Source organism: Electrophorus electricus, chromosome 11 (assembly GCF_041902795.1).
Source record: "Electrophorus electricus isolate QZ-2024a chromosome 11, ASM4190279v1, whole genome shotgun sequence".
NCBI lineage: Eukaryota > Metazoa > Chordata > Actinopteri > Gymnotiformes > Gymnotidae > Electrophorus > Electrophorus electricus.
Genome location: NC_137507.1, coordinates 12,987,642 through 13,010,691, shown reverse-complemented (window position 1 = coordinate 13,010,691; position 23,050 = coordinate 12,987,642). Strand labels below are relative to the sequence as shown.

Here is a 23,050-nt window from a genome sequence, read left to right as displayed (position 1 = left end):
ATATTTAAGAAAGTAAAAGAGAGGTTTTGGCTTTCTTAAGAGAATAATTATTGGGCAACTATTAGTGTGCAGAATTATTATGCAACTAAATGAAAAACAGAAATTTTCCCATCTCACTTGTTTATTTTCATCTGTTAAAGGGAGAATAATAAACACACAACTGAAAATTTACAAATAAACATTTCTGACACTTAAAAAATAATCAGTGACCAATATAGCCACCTTTTCAATAACAGTCATAAGCCTTCCATTCATGGAGTCTGTCAGTTTCTTGTGTTGATGATCAACTTATTGTGCAGCAGCAACCACGGCCTCCCAGACACTGTTCAGAGAGCTGTACTGTTTTCCTTCACCGTAAATCTCCCATTTAAGAAGGGCCCACAAGTTCTCAATAGGATTTATGTCAGGTGATGAACGGGGCCATGTCATTATTTTCGTCTTTAAGGCCTTTACTGGCTAGCCACACAGTGGAGTACTTTGATGCATGCGATGGCGCATTGTCCTGCATAAAAATCATGGTCTTCTTGAAAGCTGCAGACTTTTCCTGTACCACTGCTTGAAGAAAGTGTCTTCTAAAAACTGGTGGTAGGTTTGGGAGTTGAGTTTTAGTCCATCTTCAGCCCAAAAAGGTCCAACTATCTCATCTTTAATAATACCAGCCAATAGCAGTACTCCACCTCTACCTTGCTGATGTCTGAGTAGAAGTGGAGCTTTGTGCCTGTTACTGGTCCAGCCACGGGCCCATACATCTGGTCCATGAAGGGTCACTCAGATATTTCTTGGCCCAGTCTTGAGATTTCACCTTATGTGTCTTGTTCAGTGGTAATCGGGTTTCAGCCTTCCTTACCTTGGCCATGTCTGAGTACTGAACACCTTGTACTTCTGGGTGCTCCAGGTAGGTTGCAGTTTTGGAATATGACAGCACTGGAGGATAACGCGTTCCTGGTTGCTTCACGTTTGATTCCTCTCAAATCTTTGGCAGTTAATTTGCGTCTTTTTTCTCAACACGTTTCTTGCAACCCTGTTGACTATTTTCCACAGAACATTGGATGGTTCTGTGATCACGCACCAATATCTTAACAATTTTGCATAGTCCTGCGCAGCAAGTGCTGCATCCCTCTGAAAGACTTTTCAGAGTCAATTAAATCTCTTTTTTGGCCTGAGTAAAAGAAGCTGCCTATAATTCTGCACACCTTGATATGGGGTGTTGCTCTCCTTAGGCCACACCCTCCCTCATTACACACATCCCTTCATACGCTTAAACCCAATAAGCATTCAAGTTTATACAGCTTGGAGTTGGAAAATATGCATAAAAATGATGATATGGTCAAAATACCCTCTTGCCTAATAATTGTGCACACAATGTAGTAATATGTAATGCTTTATGTCCTTGTGCAAGAGCACTGGACACTACACTACACATTTTTGAGAAAAAAAAACACTTTTTATCTCATTTATATTTTGAAAGCAACTTTGTGTGAGTATGTGTGTGCACGTGTACACACATTTGTGTGTGTGCGCGCACATTTGTTGCATGCAGGGTCTCAGTACTCCTGCTTCATGCACTCGTAAAGCTGGAGAGAGCGGCCCAAACTCTGAGAGTGGAAGAGCAATTGGCTGATTTGAGCAAACAGCCTGTAAAAAAACATGTTTGATGTGGCTGCACTTCAAAGGGTTATTTCTGCTGATGCTCTGGCTCCTGAACACAATCAGGCTTATGTTTGTTTGAGCAATCATTGTCAGTGCTTTGCCATCTGTTTGATGTGCTGTCTCTCTGAAACTATGTGCGTTATTCTGTACTTTGTCGGTAACTGCAAGTCCAAGAATTTAACTTTGTGCTTTAGTCTTGTAATGCTCATCTGAATTTCTTTTTCACTCTGCTTTCTTCTTCAGAAAAACAAAATGCTGCATTTATGCACATGTTGCTTGCGCGCGCACACACACACACGCACGCACACACACACACACACACACACACACGCGCACGCACACACACACGCACACGCGCACGCGCACACGCACGCGCGCGCACGCGCACGCACACGCACGCACGCACGCACGCACACACACACAGAGCCATAGAGCTGGTCAGTCCTCTTGGCTGCTGTCCTGGGAAGTAAATGGCACTGGCATCAGATCTGGCTCTGTGGTCAAGTTGTTGTCCCAGGCTGCAGGTGCCTCGTCCCGTCTGTGAGTACTTGGTGCCTCCGCGCCCCTGCTGGAGGGGGAGGCAGCCCGGGGCCACTGCTGCAGTAGTAGCTGCACTAAGAGCCCCTGTCAGAGCCTGAGTCGCTGAGCCCCAACAGCTGCAGAGCCAATCAAATGTGAAGTATTCCCAAAGGGCACTCTAGACTTGCGCTGGGGGACAGTGGCTGTAAGCAGGGGCATGGCGATAGTGCAGTGAGGCGTTGGTACCGGACAGAACATGAAAGCTGTCCTTCAGACTTCAGAAGTTTGTTTAGTGCTAGTTACTTTCCCACATGTTACACAGCCCTTTGGGTCACAGTAAGGAGAGTTATGAATTCTAAGAGCACAAACCATGACATTGCTTTCATAACCAGTGCAGTCAGCTGTGTTCCTGGTGTTACATGGGGTGGAGGTTAGAGACTCATTCAGTGGTCTGGAGTGGTTTGCAGAAGCTTCCATTGCACTGAAATAAAAGCACACACACACAAAGAGACAAACTGCACATTGTACTTTGTCATAATGATATTTAGATAAGGAACCATAACAAGTTAGAAATATGCAAAATTTCTAAAAGTCAACTCTAAACTCCACTGGACTGGCCAGCATTGCCAGAGCTGCATTCTCACCCCTCAGTTGTTTGCCTTTAGGCAGAATCCGTGCAACACTTTTCTCTGTAGCCAAGGTGCTGCGGTGAGGCACCCAGCATGCATCCCCAGATGTTTCCTGTGGCGAATTAGAACATACTATTTGAAATGTTTTAAAACTTTTTAAAAGCAGGGGTTTTAAAAGGTTTTTGTGGCAGTAGGCGTAATGTTATAATATGGTGTTTTTTGTCTTGGTAAGATTACAGCGCACCAATTCTATTTGTAGTTGCTCCTCTCTGCCACTAGGGGCTGCTGGCATTGCACCAAAGCACATCAGAAGCTGGCTTCCTTTGCAGCATTTCAGCACCATGGCTAGTGGACAGCTCCTATCATTGCTTTTTGATCTGTTTCCTTTTCTGCAGAAGGAAAAGCTTTCTTGCCTTCTCTTTATCTGTTCAGAGCTTTGTGTAATTTAGCCAGTTTGACCCCTGGGGACACTCTTTGTGCCTGAAATATTATATTAAACATAAATTATCTCACTTTGTTTCTCTGCTATGTTGGAAATCCTGCCCGATGCTGCTTGAAACAATACCAGGCTCCTAATCATGGCTGATCCAAGTTCACTCCCCACACTCACCCAGGAAATTGTGACTCTTCATTTTCGGTACCATCAGCGCTCGAAAAGATTTGAGCCGTTGCTGTTGGAGCAAATAGTTTCTCTTGCTGCTGATCTGCATGAGCTGCATGCCTGCCAGCAGCTGCAGGAAGAGAGGAATTAATGATTTTGTCACAGAGGAAATACATATGTACCATCTGTCCATCTGCAGTCAGCCTAAAATGCTCACAGTGGTTATTGACTCTACCCCCCTCCCTATTTTTCACAACTGTTTTATTTGTGTCATAACAATGTGGCCTTCTCTGTCATGTTGATGTAGAAGAGGAGTCACCGTGCACACACACATGTACACACAGAAGCTAAGAAATTCCCATGGTGCACAGCTTCTGCGATTAGTGGAATTGTGCGAGGGCCACCTGGGCAGTTAAGTGCACTTTCAACGACACATACTTCACAGGAAGTGGTTGCAATCTCCCTGGAGGCAGGGAGGATCTGCATGCCCACATGCTGAGATGCTCAGCCTCCCTCAAGCCCTGGAAATGCTGAACCTCCCTAAGATGTCTTAGGATCCTCTGCTTCAGGCAGAGGTAATAGCAAGGGGGCGACCGTGTATCTTGCTGCAGGTGTTTTCTTCTCTTTGAAAGGGAAACAGACAATAGGGGTTTACCAGGGAGTTTACCATGGAAAACGATGCCATATTTGATTTGTGTGGCATTTTAGCTATTTCTGCTACTTTTCAGAATTTGCTTTTGTCTGTTTATAAATAAGTCTTTTAGGATTGTGAGCAAATTACATGCAATTTACAACTAGAAAAAGGTAGCTGTAACTTTAAACTGAATGGTTTTTTGCGACTATATTTTGTTCCAGGATATAAATTGTAGGTTTTGGCTATAATATCCCAGTTAACTGTTTTCCATCTGTCACTGTACTGTGCATTAAGCAGTGTGAAGGGTTGTGGTGTGGTCACTACAGTGGGGCCTGAGCTCAGCAGATGTTTCCATTAGACACACTCATAGATGGATCCTTCCTCTCTCATGCCCTCCTAATGGATTAAATCCCTTCCCCAGAGTGCATGTTCGTTTCCTCTGAGCCGTGCTCATTGCTCCGCCTGCAAAGTCATTCTCAGAGCCACCGTGCACAGATCGGAGCGTTCAGCCCTGCCCTGGGGCACGTCTGGGGGAAAGGTACCCTTATCCCTGCACACACGGAGGTGCCACACTAGTGGCATTTCCCATCCATGTGCCTCCGTCCAGGGATCATAGCACCAGCCCGAATGCAGGGACAAATCCCTCTCAGGAGGAGGAGGAGGGTGTGTGTGGGTGTGTGTGTGTGTGTGTGTGTGTGTGTGTGTGTGTGTGTGTGTGTGTGTGTGTGTGTGTGTGTGTGTGTGTGTGTGTGTGTGAAGGAGTCCAATCACTCTCAGATAAGAGCAGCATAATCCTGAAGGCAGATGTTCACTTTTTGGGAATATTGATCCTCATGGCTGGATAGATAGCCCCTGGTGTGCATCCAGAAATGGAAAAAGAAAAAAGATGAAAAGAGAATGCTTGGATGGGCTACTAATAAGAGAAATTAGACTCATGGAAGGTGCTGACATCATAGATGAGCTAACTTTGGGGCTGAACCCAGCTGTGTTCATAAGCCTTCCATGCACTGCAGAAAGCTGTGGCAATAAGATTAATACTGAAAGAGACAAACGGGCGTTAACATACATATTTGTATGGTACTTAAGTAGCCTCCTATCACAACACACGCTGTGTCTGCATGTTAATTAAATCCACAATACATGAGATTCCTCTTGAAAATGTTAATCATAAAAAAAGCATTAGGCATCAAATGGCCTCAAAGTCCTGTTCTTTTTTATTGTCTCGGAGAAAGAGATTTATGGTTGTGATGAATTAAATGTGATGAATTAAAATAACGAAGTGGAGTCCAACTTGCCTAAATTAAAACGAAGCGTATAATTTTGCCTAACGTGTGGGGTTCTTCCTCTCACTGACGTGCTGCTCCTTATCTAAATAAAATACGGTAATAAAGACGCGGCCTTTTCCCACTTCTTAAAAATCGGCATGTATGTGTTTAAGTTGGTTACGTAAGTCAGATAAGGAGTAGGTTTTCTTTGTTGATGAGAGTAATTCCCCTTTCCGACGGTCTTAAAGTAACCGGTGGGCACGCGACTTTAAGCCTCCCTTTCAGATCGCGTAGCGCTGGGCTCGAGCAGCTTTCTGTATGTTCGTCTCAACTCCCCTCCGCTGCACGCGTGCACCGCAGCCCAGAATATTTTTTTGTGACTGAAAAAAAAAAAAAACATGATTTGTCATCGCAAGGCACTAATCTCGGTGTCGGATTGACTGCGGACTGCGCGCGACTGGAAGTGTAGGATTCGTCTTTGCATCGTTTTTTCTTCCTCCGGTGGGACACAGCTCGTGCTATGTGTGAGGAATCCGGATGCCCATGTGCAGTGTGCAGCGTCGTTTTTACCGGGGACCTTGGACGAGCATCTTAACCGCGCGCTCTGAGCTAGTATGATAGCCGTCTCTTTCAAATGCCGATGTCAGATACTGCGGAGAGTAAATAAAGGTACGGTGCCGCTGATCTGTAGCTCAGTATTAACACCTGTCCTCCGTTTTTGCATGTGAACGCACTGTAGGCTGCTGCTTGCTGTGGTAAAATGCACCTGCTGACATTTACGCCGGACATTGTGTTTATGCAGCACGGGGTTAGTACAATAGAGTTGATGCAGCTCGAGAAAGGAGAGCAAACGAGAGTGTAGAATGCCATCAACTGCGCGCCTTTGATTTGAAGTCCTTTCGCTCCAGTACTTGCATGTTGCCTCGGGCAAAAACACGCACTGAAGTGGTAGTCGGGGTTTTTTATTTTTTTATTTTTTGGGGCGGCGGGGTCTTTCGTATACGGATAGCTGTGTGTATTTACCAGCAGAAAGCAACCGAGTCTCGTACCCTGAACTGTGTATTTTACTCTCTGGAAGTAGATCAGCATCTCGGCATGTTTTATAAAATGGTACATGCCAGACCCACTGTCTGCTGTTAATTGTCTTCTTCAAAATTTGCCTCTCGCCGTTCACTGCATTGGCTGGAAATCATATGTGACATCTGATGTATGAAGCTGTAGGAGTGGCAGGGTCATCACTGCATAGATAATGTTCAGAATTTTTCCCGGTTGCTTTCCTCAGGAGTGAGCTGGCCAACTTGGCATTGAAAGAAGCGGAATGGTGGACTAGTCATAAATAGTGCAAGTTCCCTCCCTGTTGGGAAGCACTTGACCTCAATATCATTACTAAACAGCCTGTTGTCTACATGTGCTGCATCTGGGGCCGCCTCGCGAGTTCGTAGCACAGCGTACAGTCGCTCATTCACGCCGTGACTGCTGTGCTTTTGTTCCCGGACATAGCTGGGCCCACTCCCCTCATTTATTTGTGTGGGAGCTGCTTTGAAAAACACAAGCCCGGGCTGCCCAAGGCCTTAGCAACAGGCCTTTAAAAATAATTCCCTGCATCATGTAGCGTGCGTCAGCGCCGTACCGAATGTTTTGTGAAATTTGTGATTCACCGTAGGACGTCCTAGTCCTGTGTGTATCAGCTGGGTAAGAGGAACGGCCCCTCGAACCAGCGATTCACGTTATGTCAGGCGGAAACGAACACCATGGGGACACGAACAGACCGCACAGGCGACGGGTCAGAGCTGACGGATGTTGCTTGGAGGTGCTGTCACAGTCTGGACCCAGGCCTTTGGCACCGGTTCTGGTCCAAAGCAGAGAGATCACACAGGAATTGTGATCCTCTAAAACTCCCAGTTGCCCATATCCTAATCACCTCAGGATCATTAGATAGTGGGGATAATTTTAGTCCACCTTCAAACACCAGTTCAGCTTGAAAGGGAGCAGTGAGATTTTTGGTGAGGCACCCTGTAGTGTGCTGGGCGTGCAGGACGGTGAGATGTGCTCGAGTAAACGTAGCTGTTCTACAGTGCGCTTTTTTTAATCTTTTTTTTTTGAGTCCTGTTGCATATTCTCCCGATGAACGTCTGAGGGTACTAAGCCATGGCCCTGTGGAACATCTATCATGCTGGTGGCATTTACCGTGCTATGGTCTGTCAGCTTTACCTCACAGCTCTCCCCATTAGTGGGCATTCGCTCAGAAAATTGAAAGCAGGCCCAAGGTGTTGCTGCTGTCTTCATTCCGGTGGGGCAGGCTTGCAGGAGAGTGGATGTTGAGGCTGGAGGTGTGTAGATGTGCTAGGGGTGTGTGAGTGAGTGAGGGATCAGGATCCATGTCCTCTCACCTCTTCAGGTAGGTTTCCTGTAGCCTCAGCATGTGTTGGTAATTTGTATGTTAACGAGTGAGCTAAGCAGTAGCACCCTCTCTCCTTTTTGCAGTGTCCTCCTCTCTCTTATTTCACTCCTCTCTCTCTCTCTCCTCTGTGCAAGTGCTCTAGGTGGGCTGAAGGAGTCCAGCTTCATCATATATATTCTAGGCAGGTCTCAGATGCTGCAGTGGTGGTGTGTTTGTGTGTAGGTGTGTGCGAATTTGCTGATGTTTATGCACACTTGTGGGTGTGTATGAATTTGCATGTTTGTGTGTTTGTGCATTAACATCTGTTTGAGAACTCACATCTGCACATATTGCGCACGTGTGTGTGTGTGTGTGTGAGAGAGAGAGAGAGAGTGAGAATGTGTGTGTTTACTCCCAGTCTCTGGATCCAGGTTTCTGGTTTTAGTAGCTGCACGGCATATCTGCTTTAATATAACCGGTATGCTAATATCTGTAAGGTACTACTAAAAGCACGGGCCATTTGCATTGTTAGATGGTCAGTGCATAGCGTGGCTGGTGTGTGTTAGCTTCCCAGTAGCTAACCTACCACTTTTACTGAAACTGTATTCAGAGTGATTAATTTAAAGTGCTGATAACCACTGATCCACACCAGATTAAATGAGTAAAAGGTCTCTCAGCAGCAGCCAGGGGAGAAGAGCGATGGAAACAAACCGAGGATGCCAAAAGCATAGCAATGTAGCCGTAGCAAAGCACCAAGCGCCAGATGTCTTTCCCTGTAGCTTTTATCACACGGATTTACATACAGCGGGAGTGGTTGCATCCATCATCCGTTTTCCTCTCTCACTGGCCACCAGCAGAAGGCAAGATAGTGGACAGGCCCAGAACATGTGAGCAGGGCCCCTCCGCCTGCGCCCCTGCGGTGACAACGGGGGCCGAGGGTCCGCCAGGAGCCCGGCAGGGGCGCTCGAGTCAGGGGGCTGCCCCAGAGCCTGCCGCGCCTTAGCCGTCACGCCTCCGTAAAACCCGCCCGCAGCTCCTGGTCCACCGCCCTCGTCGAACTGCTGGCTGCTGCTGAGCAGTGGGACGTAGCCCCGTCAGGGGAGGCAGAGAGGGAGGAGGAGGAGCAGGAAAGAGCAGCCGCCGTGCCGGGTGTTAAAAGTGGCCTCTCACCATGATGGTGTGACGGCTAATATCGCTGGATTTGATGAGGTTAGGCGCATCCGGCCTGCGGGACGGGGAAACAGGTGGAAGGGCAGGTGAGGAGGACCCAGCGTGCGGAGGGTGTGGGGCTGTGTGGAGGAGAGCAGCACAGAATCCTGCTGCTGTTGTTGTTGTTGTTTTCGTCGCTGCTGTTGTTACCAGTTAATAGTTGGCTGTTTTTCCGACCTGAGGGGGCAGACCTGCTCGGCAAAACCAATTTTCTTTTGTCTGCTTCCTCCGTCTTTCTCTCCCTCTCCTTCTTACACAGACAGTAAAAACAAACCGTAATGCATATTTTGGTGGCTGTGTGTGTTAATTGAGGACCCTGGCCCAAAAAATCTGTTTTGTTGCAGTCAAGGGACAATGACAGCAAGCATTAGCCGCCTCACTTGCTAACCCATCTTACCCAGAGGTCTTGTTTTACAAAGCGCTAGCGCAGTACCCTGAACTCTTTGTCAGCACAATTGCATGCAGTGGTTTTCATGGGTAATGGGCACTTGTACCCTCTTATGCAACGAGGGCTCAGGAGCTCATCAGCCAGATGGATGCTCCCGTGCAGACCTCTCTGACCCGGAGCTCTCTCTGTGTCACCTGGGTGGCAAGTTCCAGGCTGTTGTGCTGAAAGGGAAAGTCATCAAAGCTTGGAACGGACTCCGTTATGTTTTCCGTCAGCTCCGCTCATCTCGGCAGAATAACGTCTGCCTGAAGAGCGTCTGCGTTTCTGAAGAGGACCGCTGTGTGTCTTGCATCTACCGTCTGAGGTTTTGCCCTCAACTTTGTGAGCACCAGGGGATTTTTCAAAGGTTAAGAGTGTGATTTGTTTTGTCTGCAGCATGAGGTTCGATAAGCACACTTTAGACCACGGCACCACGCCAGTAATTCCAGTCATGCTGTCTGGCATGCTCCATCGCCAAGTATAATAGTGAGAAGATTGACACTGGTCTTTCTCGGTGTGGTGCTGAAATGGCTTCTCTCGCAGGTGCAGTAAAGTCATGGCATTGCCTTGGTTGGTTTTGGCAGGCTACCTCTGCAGCGCTCAGCCCTGGTGGAAAGCCCTGCCGCCTTCTCACGCCCTGCCCGGCACTGGAAAGGCCGCCAGGGCCATGCAACAGTTTTTGCCCCCATCAGTGCCAAGGGTGAAGACCAATGGCTAGCTTCTTGGTGCCCTAGGGGAGGGCTTTACATCACCAATACACACACAGCAGAGGCCTTCATTAGCCTCATTACATGGTTTGTTGTGCCTCTGTCTCGGCACACTGAGCTGGGTCTCAGAGGTGCTGGTGGCGTGATGCCAGTTTTGCCAGATCTCTTTACAGTCCCTGAGCTCGTCCCAGGGCTCACCTCGCGGTTTCGCCCTACGACAGCATGGTTTAGGCAGCTGCTGGCTTCAGCATCGAGTCATGTCTGCACATCTGGCAGGCCTGACGTTTTCAGATTCGCCTGCTCGTGTCATGTGCTTGCCCGTAGAAACTGACTGGACAGGCCACCTGAAGGGTCTAATCATCTCCCTCCACATGTCCATGTAAGAACCAGAGCAGGGAGTCATGGAAACAGAATGCTGGCAAGCTGTGCACAAACCCAAACAGCCGGCTTTCGCTCTGCCCCCGCAGGCTGGGTGTCGATGCATAAGGAACTCTTTTGGCAAGCAAGTGTATGTAAACATTGGCAGACCTTGAAACGTCAGACTTAAGTACACTACTCGTCATGCAAGTATATATGAGCAATCACCTATGCAAAAGGGAAATGCAAGACAACAAAGCAGCAGGGTTTGGTTTTTTTTTGTTTTTTTCATTCTTTTCCATAATATGCAATCTGAGAGTCCTGGTCAGGGAGGCCACCTGCCACACACTATAGTTTGTGCATGGTAAGCCAAAAAAAAAAAAAGTATACAATCCCTCCAGCGGTTTAAAAAAAGAAACTTTTTTTCAGCCGTGCTGCTTCCCTCCATCTATCCCTCCATTTTCAGGCATTGTGTGGGTTTTAAGTTCCCAGGAACAGCAGTAATGGAGAACTGGCCCACCGGCAGAAAGGAGCCCCCTGCTCAGGCTGCTTAAACCTGCTTCTCGTTGGCTTTCTTCTGGGGAGGGTGGAGCATGTTTCCTCTGCACTGGTTATCTCCTTAATACGTTTTGGATGGTGGGGAGACAAACAACCCCTATTTTACACTCTTTAATATTCCTTCTTTTTTCTTCAGTCAGGAAGCATTGAAGTTGTTCTAGGAAGCGGCATTAAATCTGCTCTGTGCAAGTTGAAGATAATGTGTCATTAAGCTCAATCTCAGACAGGCAGTGCTTTTTGTGCAGGCATTATGCCACTGATAATTTTGCTCCCAGAGTACTTCAAAGAGGCTCTGGGTTATTAAGGACCATGTTTCAGGCAATTTCTGATATTTTGCCAGCTTCAGCCAGCTTCTGTTATAGATTCGGCAGAGTTGATGAGTCGCAGGCTCCATTGCATCAAGGTCAAAGAGTCTGATTCATTAGTTTCCTCCAAATGGTTGGTTATTGAATATCAGACATAGCTGGCAGCATGTGGGTTTTGAAGAGGCGGCCCCACCGAGCCCTGTCTCACAGTCAGTTACTCCCATGGCCATATTGCAGTGGGACGTGGGTCTGCCTTTCATCCCCTCTGCAAATAAGCTCAAAAGAGCGCCATTAGATGCTTTTGAGGTAGATGAAGTCAGGAATCGGCCTGCGAGGAATTGCCCACTTACCTCCTCACTGGCTCCCCCAGCTTCCACTGACCGTTTCTTGGGGCATCCATGCAAGCAAATGGCTTTCACTGTTCACGTCATGAACATCCTCCTTTTGTCCTAGTGAATGCATCTCTCTTTCTGGCCCTGCACTCTCACGCCGCTCTGAAATGTATATATTGTGGCGTAAAAAGGAAAGGTGGTTGTGTCATTCTTCTCATTTCATTCTGGCACCAGCATTTCAAGGCTTCATGGACGAATGAACATGTGCTAGTTAATAACGCGACTTCCAACGGCTGGAGAATGACGAGTGCCTGTCGGCGCCCCTGTGGCTCACAAAGAGCTTCAGGTTCTCCATAAGGCCACAGTGTCCCCGTTCGACTTGGTAGTCTCTCACCTGGCAGCCCACTGGTCTGCCAGTACAGCCACCTGATCCCATTACGAGATCAAACATCTCTTTGTGCCCAGTAGAATGGTCCTGAAGTGTCCGCTCTCGGCTGGCTCACAGCACTTGCGCTTCCTCCTCAGTTTACTGCTGAGTTGCACGAGATCAGTGATTATAAAGACGGGTAAACATCAAAGCAGCATGGCACATCTTTGTGTGTATTAATAGGGTCTACATCTTTGAAACAAGTTTAGAATATCCTACGAGGCATGCATTTCTAAGGAAGGCCTGTCCAAATACTTGGAGCATTCCACAATGTTGTCAGAGCTCGGAAATGATACCAAATAACATGTTTATTTAGAAAGCCATGCATCAATAACAACACATACAGTTCTTGATTTAAAAAACCGTATACCAATAACCGCTTAAAGGGTTCCTGGTTCTTACACCATTAAACTGTCTTGCATGGTTTCAGTCCACAGTGAAATTATTACACAAAAGTTTCTTCTTTGAAATTCCATGAGCTCCAGGAGTTCAGGGCTATTGGGTGGGTCACCACTGGGCCTCGGGGACACTGGCACTCGGTCAGGCTGAGGAGGCTGCCCTCAACCTTCCAGGCCCCCCACCAGAGAAGTGCATTTGATGTCTGGGTCAGAGCTGCTCCATGCTGTGTAATGGGCACAGGAGACTAAGGGCCAGGTGCTGGTCACGGGGTGACTCGTCCTCTAGTTGCCGTGCGATTGACACAGTACACTCAGGAGCTCTGGAGCAGTGGAAAAGCTTTTGAGGGAGATCCCTGAGGCTCTGGACTGACTTCGTCAGTGAGATTCCGCTCGAATAAAGCATAGCTGTGCTGTGGCATCTAATGGTGCTGTGGGATATCGTTGTCTGAGGCATAAACGTATACACTCGTCTGTATGAACCCTGCACATTTTACACACTAGTCTGTATTAAGTAGCTTCTACTGTTAGGTTTGCATAAGCAAACACTAACACTTGCGGGTTTCACCTATACTACCTAAGGAGCAAATGTACTGTTGTGTTGTGATTCTCAGGCAAATCTTAAATATATTTAGGAAGAATTTCTCCAGTACAGTTCTAGAGACTTCTAGAATCTGTGTCAAGGTGCACTGAAGATCTTTCTGGTGTGTCCTGGTGGCCTAACAATTTAATAGGACACTTGAAGTTGCTTTTTCCCTTGTCAGAAAAAAAACATGCTTCAGATGAGCTCCTTGGTGTCGTGGTAAAGCTGAAGAAAACACATCAAGCATTTAAGTAAGTGGGGGACCTGAGCAACCAGAGCATCCTGCTTACATTCTCATTTGAGACTGTGAGTTTTCATTGCATTATTTTTGGATTATTTTAGATTATATTTGAATCCATGAATAGTAATGACAAGTCCTAATGTTCAGATGTCTTCCTTCTACTTCATCTCCATGATTATGGCCCATAATGGAGATGAAGCATTTTAGACCAGAGATGAGATACTGTGATGTTGTTTTTCTGTCTGTCTAAAAGATTCTTCCCATGGAACTACTATGTTTGATTTGTACGTTTGTCAGGAAAACTCATTTGTATCTCCATAAATAAGACTTATAGTTTGAATTTATTTTTTTTACTGCATTGGTAATCCATAAGTTTCATTGTAAGCAAAGCTGACATGTTTTTGAGTCAATAGTTTGCTTGTGGCAGACAGAGATGCATTACTGATGAACTGATTTTGAGCTTTTGGAATTGTGTTTACAGGTAGGTTCTTGATTAATTGGCTTTTAGTTCCCGCCATGACATCTGTGCTATGCCGTTGGAAAAGCACTCGTCTAAAGGGCCATAAACTTTCCCGTGTCTTTTGTTTCCCTCTCTCTCTCCTAGTCTGTATTTCATAGCTCATCTGACACTAGCTTGTTCAGGATCATAGAGTTTACCGCGATGTCAGTTCTGTGTCCCAGATACACTATACAGCATCACAGCCCCCCCGCTGCCATCTAAACCACGGCTGAAGCTTTGCATTCTCTTGTGTTCTAGTTAGCCATTGAGAATGCTCAGCGTGCTGTGTGTTTGTTACGCCACTCAAACCGTAGCGCGGAGTCAGCCGGGAGAACATTGCTTTTCCCTGGACGTTTGGTTCAAAGGAGAGAGTACGCAGTTCCACGTTCTCCCTGACACACACATGCGACATGTCAGTGTATATAGAAGATTGGAAATCGGCAAACGTGAAATGTCCATCGCTGCAGCGTTCACAGAGTCGATGTGATGTATGATGTGAGGTCACATCCTGCCCCACTTAAATAGGTAAATGTTCCATCTTTCACAAGTAAACACTCACTTTGCAATTATTTCAGTTCCCAGCAGAACACACTCCATGGCATAATGTCCACCCCAACGCGTTGATTAATGGGTTAAAGTAGCCAATCAGAGAAGTGGACATTAGCATGCAAAATCAGTGCCCTGGAAATGAAATTTTCTTCACAGCAGAGAAAATGTCAGGGGAGAAAACACTGTGCAAAAGCAGAATTAGGCTTTTTTTGTAATGGTGCTCATCACAGATGACTTTCGGAGAGTACGAGGAACTTGTGAAAAATAATGGCCCATATCATCTAAACCATCAGTGGAAGTTCAGGTGGCAGGTTCATTATCTTCATTTAAATGACCTGCTACCTGTTTTAATACACATTAGAGATGTAAAAGGGCTTATTTCAAACATTAGTTTGCTGCCAATAAGCATAATCTCAGACTGATTGCGTCGTAAATGGTGCGCCGCACGCTAATCCAGCCCTCAACATGATCGGTGACCCAAGAGCTGCTATTGCTTTACTGTCTACTAGTTCAGCTGTGCTCCTTACGACTTGTAACTTGGTTCCTCAGGAGCCCACCATCCTGTCACCTGTCGTCCCGTTCACTCACACGGCTTCTTCGGTCCTGCTTCTTTCAACTTGGAACCATCCGCACAAATGAGAAATCCCCCACCGTTTCTAGACATCAAAAAATGCTTCATGCCTTCGCGCCGGCCGCTTGGACTCCTGTAATGCCTTGTTCAGCTGTCTGAGTCAGATAGGCGTGCCTCATGTTGTTCAAAACGGCAGCCCCTCTTCTCACTAGGACAGAACACGGGCAGCGCCTTCCAACTGGGCTGGCCTCTCGCCACTGGTGGCCTGTAAGACACAGAATAGATTTTACAGTGTTCACATACCAGCATCCATTGCTGAGCTCTTCATAATGTAAAAACGTTAAAGTCTTCAGATCAGGAGACATTAACTGTCCCGCAAAAACCAAATTAAAATCAAAGGACTGCGCCTTTACGTCTCACACCCCGAAACTGGAACGATCTCCCCACTGACATCAAACACTCAGACTCGGGCCATGTCTAAAAAAAAAAACAAAAACAATTTTAAAAGACTTTATGTTCTTGCTTTTAGTAGCTCTTAAAATATGTTGGTGTGTTTTTTTATGTTTTTACTACTTTTTGAGTGTTGGATTTTATTGTTTTATTGTACTGTATAGTAAAGAACTTGTTCTAGTCAAGAGCTGTATAAATAAAGATTTACCTACTTACTTAATAAAGTGCACTGAAGAAGCTCCATCACCAGTTGGAAAGTTGACAGACACAACTGAGCATGAACCAGAGTGACTGCTCAGGCTGCCATGTCAAAATATATGGACTTTAAAAGACCAGTATGTTCCCACCTCACCACTCAGAAGTGAGGAGAGACAGACGTTCTGCTGCTGGGTATTCATGTGCCCCCCCCCACCAAAACACACAGAGTGCAGTCCATTAGAGTGGAGCCTTCTGGTGTCATCATTGTCAGTCAATGCATAGTCTGAGCTCATCGCTAAAAATAAAGAACCACTGCCCCTGTTCCCCTGGGCAGGCATGGCAGAGCTGAGACACTCAATAAAGTCTGCCTCTTGCCTCGACTTTATTCCATTGTGACTTTGGAAAACACTGATAATGCATTTTTAATGGGTTTGTTATGGTGCGACATTTTATGATTATGTTCAAAGCGAACTTGCAGGTGAGGCACCATGAGTTCTGCGTGAAACAGCGACTTCCTTGCAGGCCTCCTATTGCTTTTTCTCTGGCTTGCTTATGAGTTTGTGGCGGTGCAGAAGCAGGGGCGTAACATCCAGCCACGTACCGAGGGGCGTTATGTCCAGCTGCGTGTTGAGGGGCGTAACGTCCAGCTGGGCACCTGTCACCACTCGTCGCCTTTGTGAGACAGACATTCTGGAGCTTGGTTTGGGAAGCGGTCGTAACGAAGTGCCGGCAAGCACGCGTGGGCAGCGTGGACCCTGCGAGAGAGGCCCAGGCTCATTACCATTCAGCGCAGATGACAGAGGGAGACCAAAAGCTCTCTGCTTCTTTCATCTGTGCCCTCCATCTCCCCACACCTCCCCAAATGAGTGCGCTGATATGCATGACCGAGTCCGCTCTGACCTGGCAGGATGTCAGCCCTGCACCTCACCCTCTCTGCTCTCGTTCACTCCCACTCTCTCTTTCCCATCCGTTTTTCTTCTGACTCTCACTCTTTCACTCTCTCTCTCTCTCTTTTTCTTTTCTCATCTTCTACTGAGAACAATTATTTCCCCTCTCTCTCTCTCGAGTTGTTTTCTTTTCTCATCTTCTACTGAGAACAATTATTTCCCCTCTCTCTCTCTCTCTCTCTCTCTCCCTCTCCCTCTCCCCCTCTCTCCCTCTCTCTGATGTTGAAGGATCTCATATTCTTCCTGTCCTGTCGCGCTGCTCCTCCCCTCTTCGTGCAGTCCGAGCATGTTCCAGTCGTTGACCTGTGTTCCCCTCTGTAAGGGCCCCCAGGGGCGCCTGCAGTTGATGTGACGTTCTCACATCCCCCTTCTCTCCTCGCCCTCCTGTTACCGCATTAAGTTGCTGCTCTCCTTTTAGCTGCTGACGTCTCCGCCTGAGCTCCTCCAAAGTCCTGGAGCCTTGAGCACGGGAGCTCTCCGACTCCTCAGACCCCACTGGGGGGCCCTGCGTGAACGCACCTCGCTCCCGGCCCGTGTGCCTGTGCGTGCGTGCATGTCGGAGCGACAGCACGGCCCGGAAGGCACAGGGCTGCCCTGTTCCTGGAGCCCTACCAACACGGCGACCCTCTGCCATTGCCGCCGCTGACGATGGCATTCCTGTTTGCCTTGAGTCCAGCATTCTGTTGTGACACGGGTGAGTAGCATGCGAGAGGCGTGCAAGAGTCGAGCGCACGCTGGAAATGGCACGCGACCTCGCCCCGCTGGTCAATCGTTAGGCGTCTGCTCCTGCAGGGCTGCTAAATCCAGCAAGGCGGATGAAATTACAGTGCACGCCGTGCCTCGTTTCCTGCGCTGGACATCCGCTAATAACCGAGCAAGCTTCTCTAACAGGCATTAAGAAATGAAACTAAACCAGGTCATTAGTAAACGTGTTAGTGTTGTGTAAAATAACTGTATGTTGGCTTTTGACTTTGATCTCTGGGATTGGTTTAGTTGTGTTTTAACACAAGTGTTATTGCTGTGTGACATGATAAAGTTCTGTGTGACTTGTGGTGACCCTTAAACCCCACTCCCATGCACCCCCGCCGTACGAACTGACCTGTTGAGCTTCCATCTGGCTCGGACTCCTTAAGCCCACGAGATGAGCTCCGTGTAACCGTACGGGGCGAGAGGCTAGGCCAGGCCGTGGCAGCGGCGTGCTCGGTCTGCCCTGACCCCAGGGCTTGCCTGGCTCATCGCGCATGACGATGACTAAGGGGGGACGTTGGTAAACACTCAGCCCCGCATCGATCGCGCCGTGCCACGCCGAGCCCTCCAGCCCAGGACGTCTCATCTGCATGTCCAGAGACATACGGCCCTGTCAGCCGGCAGAGAGAACCACAAGGGGGATGGATGTGTCCCTGCCGACACGGGCGAGTAATGTCCTCTGGAATGTGGACCTTGGCATGTGGAAAACGCTCCATCTTTTTCTTTTCCCTACCGTTCCGCGCAAGTGTTTGAAATGAATGTTTTAGTGTGTTTATTTCAGTACTCCGAGGGAGAGACGCACAAGCTCATTCTGAAAAGCTCTTATTAAAAAGAGGAGAGGCGTGCAGTTAACAGGTGCCAGCATCCTGAGCTCCTATAAAAGCCCTGCTGCTCTGAGGTCCTTAGACACAGGCGGCTCTCTTTCACCTTTTCTTTCTCTGGCTCGCTCTGTCTCGCTCTGTCTCGCTCTGTCTCTCTCCCTCTCTCCCAGAGGCGAACGGACAGATCCACAGATGTTCTGTGTGCTCGAGACGTCCTGCCTCTCATTTTTCCTTTCAAGCTTAAGGTTGAAATTAATCTGACGGTGTGGCTCTGTAACACGTCTGTCTGCTACCAAAGAGAGAGACTTTTTCCCATAAAGCCAGACCCGTGGCTCTGTGCTTTAGCCCTCCCATCGTTCCGCACGATCGCTGTGAAGTCGCGTGCCGATGACCAAATCCCGCCTGCTTGCTTTATCGGTTGCAACTAAATGACGCCGTGGTGTCAGATGTAACCCCCGATGAAGCTGCTCCCCCTGTTGCTGAGGTGGGCTTGCAGTCCCGTTTGGAGAAGTCATCCTGACGCTTATTAAAGCCCACAATAAACTGACATCGCAATACGTTTTGCACAGGTTTACGCCGGCGCTGGCCTCCGTAGCAACTGGAGGCGGGTCGTCCTGGCTGCCGGGTCGCGAAGCCCTCGGAGCACGTCCCAGGTGGAGTCTGTGTTCCTCGCTGGTTTGACTAAAGGAAGAAAAGGAACTGCGGACAGACCTCTGTGTCTGAATCTGCAGGCAATGTCTGCAGGTTCTTCATGCTGGTTTGTAGAAATGTGCGAAGTGGCTTTACTACTTGGATGCTGTCCCACGATGATCAGCCACTGGAGACGGTGCCGAGTGTGTTCAGCACACAGCTGCGGCTGCCTCGGCCACCACACTCGGCGCCTTCGCTGAGCAATGACTCGGCACTTTTCTCTCCAACTTCAGCAGCAAATAGAACCTCCAGGTTCTCATCTGCATTTGGGATCATCTGGGATTAGGCCCGGAGCTTCCCTCTTTGCGGGATGATCACAGGATTATTGGCGAGAGACGAGATGGCGGTTGGGGAATCCGAGGCTGAGAAGTCGAGAGAGTTCAACATGTGTTGTGTTGTTTTTTCTTACTTTCTTCTTCCCTTTTTTTTAATTCTTGAGGCCCCTCGTGACTCAGGACAGTGCTGTGACTCAGGACCCAGGCACTTCTGACTACAGTGCAGTTTCAGGAAAAGGCTGAAAGGAGAATCAGAATATGTTACCCTCCAGCTGTGGCTGTGAGATACGGATGTCACGGGCCTATTGGTCGTCATTTAAATGCTGCTTATGTGATCCGAAACTTTGCTGGGAGGATGTGCGCGCGCGCTCACTCATGCGTGTCCTTGTCCTTTCCTCCTCTACCAGCCCGCAGGAATATTTTCCAACAGCATATATTACTTGTGTCTGTGTTTACATACCTCTATGATGCATACTTAAATGTGTGTGGTTTGCACAAGCCCTTGGGCTGTTGTCTGAGTCTCTCCGTCTGCTGCCTGTTAGGACATATGGTCATTTTCACGAGGCCTACAGTTCAAACAGCGGCAGGTCCGCCTCTCTGCCTGTATGTAATAAATGAGCTGCGTCCTGCTGTGCTGCAGTCAGGTAAGTCAAAGCCCTGCTCCAGGTCCGTCACAGAGAGTGCCATTACTCCAGCTGCCCTGAGCTCAGAGCTGGGGTTCAAAGCTGGAGCATGTGCTGTAATGCACCTGGTGGCCAGCAGCACTAGACACACACACACACACACACACACACACACACACACACACACACACACGCTCTCTCACTCTGCATCTCCACCAGGAACCAGCAGCCTGATGTTCGGTCTGTTCCCTGTGTGAGCTGAGGGTGCTAATCGTCCCTGGCATTTGCCACTGTGTAGCCCAGATGTGCGTATCCGTGTGTGTATGCGTGCATGCAAGTGCGTGTCTGCATATGTGTGAAGCTGCTGGTTTCTGTGAGTGAGATAACAAGAATGTGTCAAGCATGTGTGGGGGTATTCGCATAAATACATGGACGTGAAGGCTCCTGTGATGTCAAGCAGCTACTGGTTGTGTGAGGCATCAGTCTAAGAACACTGTGTGTGTGTGTGTGTGTGTGTGTGTGTGTGTGTGTGTGTGTCCGTGCATTCATGCGTGCATGCATTTGTAAGATTGTTGCTATACTGATGAGGATTATTTTTCTCTTTGTGTATTATAGATGAGGGGCCCTACACCAAACACTCCAACCCCTCCAGACCACCAGATGGCGCTCTCGCCATCAGAAGACAGAGTATTCCAGGTATCCACTGTAACCTTTCACCTCACATGAACCTGCTACACCAGACAACTATTTTATCGAAATCAGTTTGCTAATAGTCTGTATATTTTGTTGCTGTTGGTTTGTACAGTTGTTTTAAGACACAGGCCTAACAATGGCTTTTTCGCAAACTGCTTTTGTGTCATCCACCATCACAGGTAAAATTTAAATTAGTAATACTATTTTTTAAAAGGTCAAGAGTCAGTCATGTGTATAGTATGGACTTCTTATCTGCTTCGAGGGCAGCGAAGCAGATTCTGAATCCCTGCCCCCACCCACCTGCCTCCTTTCGTGAGAAGTGAGATGCCTCTACCTTTTAAAACTCCATATGGTGGAAAGCTGTCTGTGGGTGAGATTGTGTGTGCATTTGTGTGTTTGTGTATATAAACTAGAGTGTGTGTGTGTGTGTGTGTGTGTGTGTGTGTGTGTTCGTGTTTGCATGCATGTGGTTTAATTTCCCAGTAGAAGGTGCCAAGCACATCAAACCTGTCTTCAGAAGCAGTTAGCTTATAGCTTATGGCTATAAGCTTATGGCTGCGTTCCCCGGCCAGCGTCCGGACGTAGCGATAGCCTGCGGGCTTGGGCTTTTTTTTGGAGTAGTGCTTTGCACCTACCAATTGAAGAGAGATTAGTCACAGTTTGTACTGCCGGCGCTGCGGAGCCGTGTTCTACGCTGTCAGTGCCTGGGCAGGGGCGGTGGTGTGAAACACAGTGTTCAGTTCGATATTGGGTGTCAGCTTAATAAGTGATCAGAAGGCTGGGGCATACTGTCTGTCAGTGTTTGCAGTGTACCATCAAAGAACGTGTGTAGGAGGAGTGTTATGCTTATTGAATTCGTTGTGTTGCCCTTCTCAACACAAATTAGAGAGCTGATTTAATGCCCTGTGCCCTGTGTGCAAATTCATAGCTTCATATCTAATGATATGAAATGTAGCATCTACATTTATTCTTTGGGAGGTGTTTTTCTGCCTTCAAGATCTTTTGGCTCTTTTCCTGGTTAAAAGCACTTTTTGCCTTTCTGATCCTTTTGCATTGGGTTGATTTATAGAATGTGGAATCCTTTTTCCTTCTAGCATTTCTGCTGCTTAGCTAAGACCTTGCACATGCATTAATAAAGTGCTCTGTCCCTATTGCTGCATTAGCAACTGATTGGGACTCGGTGCCCAAGTGCACTGACTTGTGTTTTAGGTCTAAGCAGTGACGTGTTCCCATTTGCTTATTTATGCTGTATTGTCATTTTTGCCTACTCATGAGCCAAATAATGATTCCATTTGCAAGGATCACTTATTAAAAATGGGTTTTTTAATGCAAACTGACTTCTGGGGTTCAGCAGAACGGAGGTTGGGGCTGAGGGGAGTGAAGTTTCCCTGAAGGCCCCTACTGTGCTCAGTAGGTGTAGGTGGGTTGATTGTTTTCAGCGTGCTGGGTGTGACTGCTGTGGTAGGTGCAGAGAGCTGGCCTCCTCCGCTACACACAAAGCCCTGCCGCCCGACACCTCACCAGACACCACGTGAGTGTACAAATGCGTCGCTGACGCTCGGGAAGGGTGGAGCTCCAGAATTCTCCTTCCGATGCCCTCGGCAAAATCCTCGGGAAATCCGGAGGGTGTTTGGATGCATCAAGAGTGGGAGAGTAGCGGAGAGATCTCTTCCCAGTTACAGATCACGCACTCCACTTTAGAAAACCAAGAAAAAGGATTTTTCCGAAACACAAGGCATGTAGCCCACCCCCCCTCCCCCCAATACTTTGGCCAAACCACTACAGCCATTTGACAGTTCTCAAATGATAATTCCACTACAGGTCACAACCTAAACTTAGCTACCACAATTTTACTTGAATATGCATGGCAGAATTAAAATATTGTTGCCTCAGACTGCAGAGTGTGATTGTGTAAATGAATGCACCCCCTCCCTCCCCAGACATCTGTGCTTTCAGAAAATTATAACCTGCTCTTCAAGCAAACATAAAAGAGAGATGAGGCATTCTGGAAGTATCTAGAAGCTTAGCCAGCACTCTGGACAAAGAAATGAACTCTTCACACATGCACCAATAGACTTGTCTGTGAGCTACTCTCTTCCTTACTGGATCCCTGTAGGATACTCTTGTATATAAATGCAATGTTAGCACTGAGTAAATGAGGAATGAAGTGTGTGCGTGCGTGCCAGAGAGAGAGAAAAATGTTTCAGACAGAGCAGAGAAAAATATACTAGTATAGGAGAGGTCTAGAGAAGGTTTAGGAGAGTTGGGAGTTTGAGGAAGTGCTTCTCTCTAAACAATTCAGCATTTTCAAAGCAGTGTGCTGCAACCTAACAGCATGATGGTGGGCAGAGCCAGAGCTGGGGTCAGCATCCCTAGACTTGGCCACAATATGATACAATTTCAGTTTGCACATTTAATATTTTGTGACATTTCGAATGGTACGATAGAATGCGATTGCTCTCAGTAATATGATCGATGCAAACAAACTTTACCTTTTTATTTTGATATCTCCACTAAAATCAGGGTGACGGTAAACATTTATTAAGCACTGCTTGTATTAAGATTTTAAATAAATAATCTGTCTGCTGTCCACCATCAACAATGATTATTATCGTTCTGCCCATGACACAGGAGAAGGAATTTTAATAAACCCTGAAATGTTTTATTGGCTATGTAGTATTAAAATGATATGTATTTACATTGGATCCATAGAATTACATCATAGCAATTAGAATTGATGCCTCAGTCAGAATCAATGTATTGTTACG

The 23,050-nt window shown here is 47.4% G+C and overlaps 1 protein-coding gene and 1 long non-coding RNA gene across 12 annotated transcripts in view; one reads left to right on the top strand and one right to left on the bottom strand.

Moving 5' to 3' along the window:
- grip1 (glutamate receptor interacting protein 1) overlaps window positions 1–23,050 on the top strand; it is a 187,150-nt gene that overhangs the window by 111,153 nt on the left and 52,947 nt on the right. For 7 of the 11 annotated variants that reach the window (XM_035528228.2, XM_081722731.1, XM_035528227.2 and 4 more), the window contains exon 2: window positions 20,205–20,285. In XM_035528228.2, coding sequence (XP_035384121.1) covers window positions 20,205–20,285 — 81 coding nt within the window. Of the gene's footprint in view, window positions 1–5,722; window positions 5,968–16,851; window positions 17,128–20,204; window positions 20,286–23,050 lie in introns of those variants that run through there. The other 4 variants (XM_035528229.2, XM_081722729.1, XM_081722728.1 and 1 more) reach the window with 3 other exon arrangements.
- Window positions 12,363–16,389, bottom strand: LOC145659921 (uncharacterized). The gene is made up of 3 exons (XR_014126093.1): window positions 15,505–16,389; window positions 15,261–15,315; window positions 12,363–15,103 (listed from the first exon to the last, which is right to left on the bottom strand). It is a non-coding gene; the product is annotated as an uncharacterized LOC145659921 (long non-coding RNA).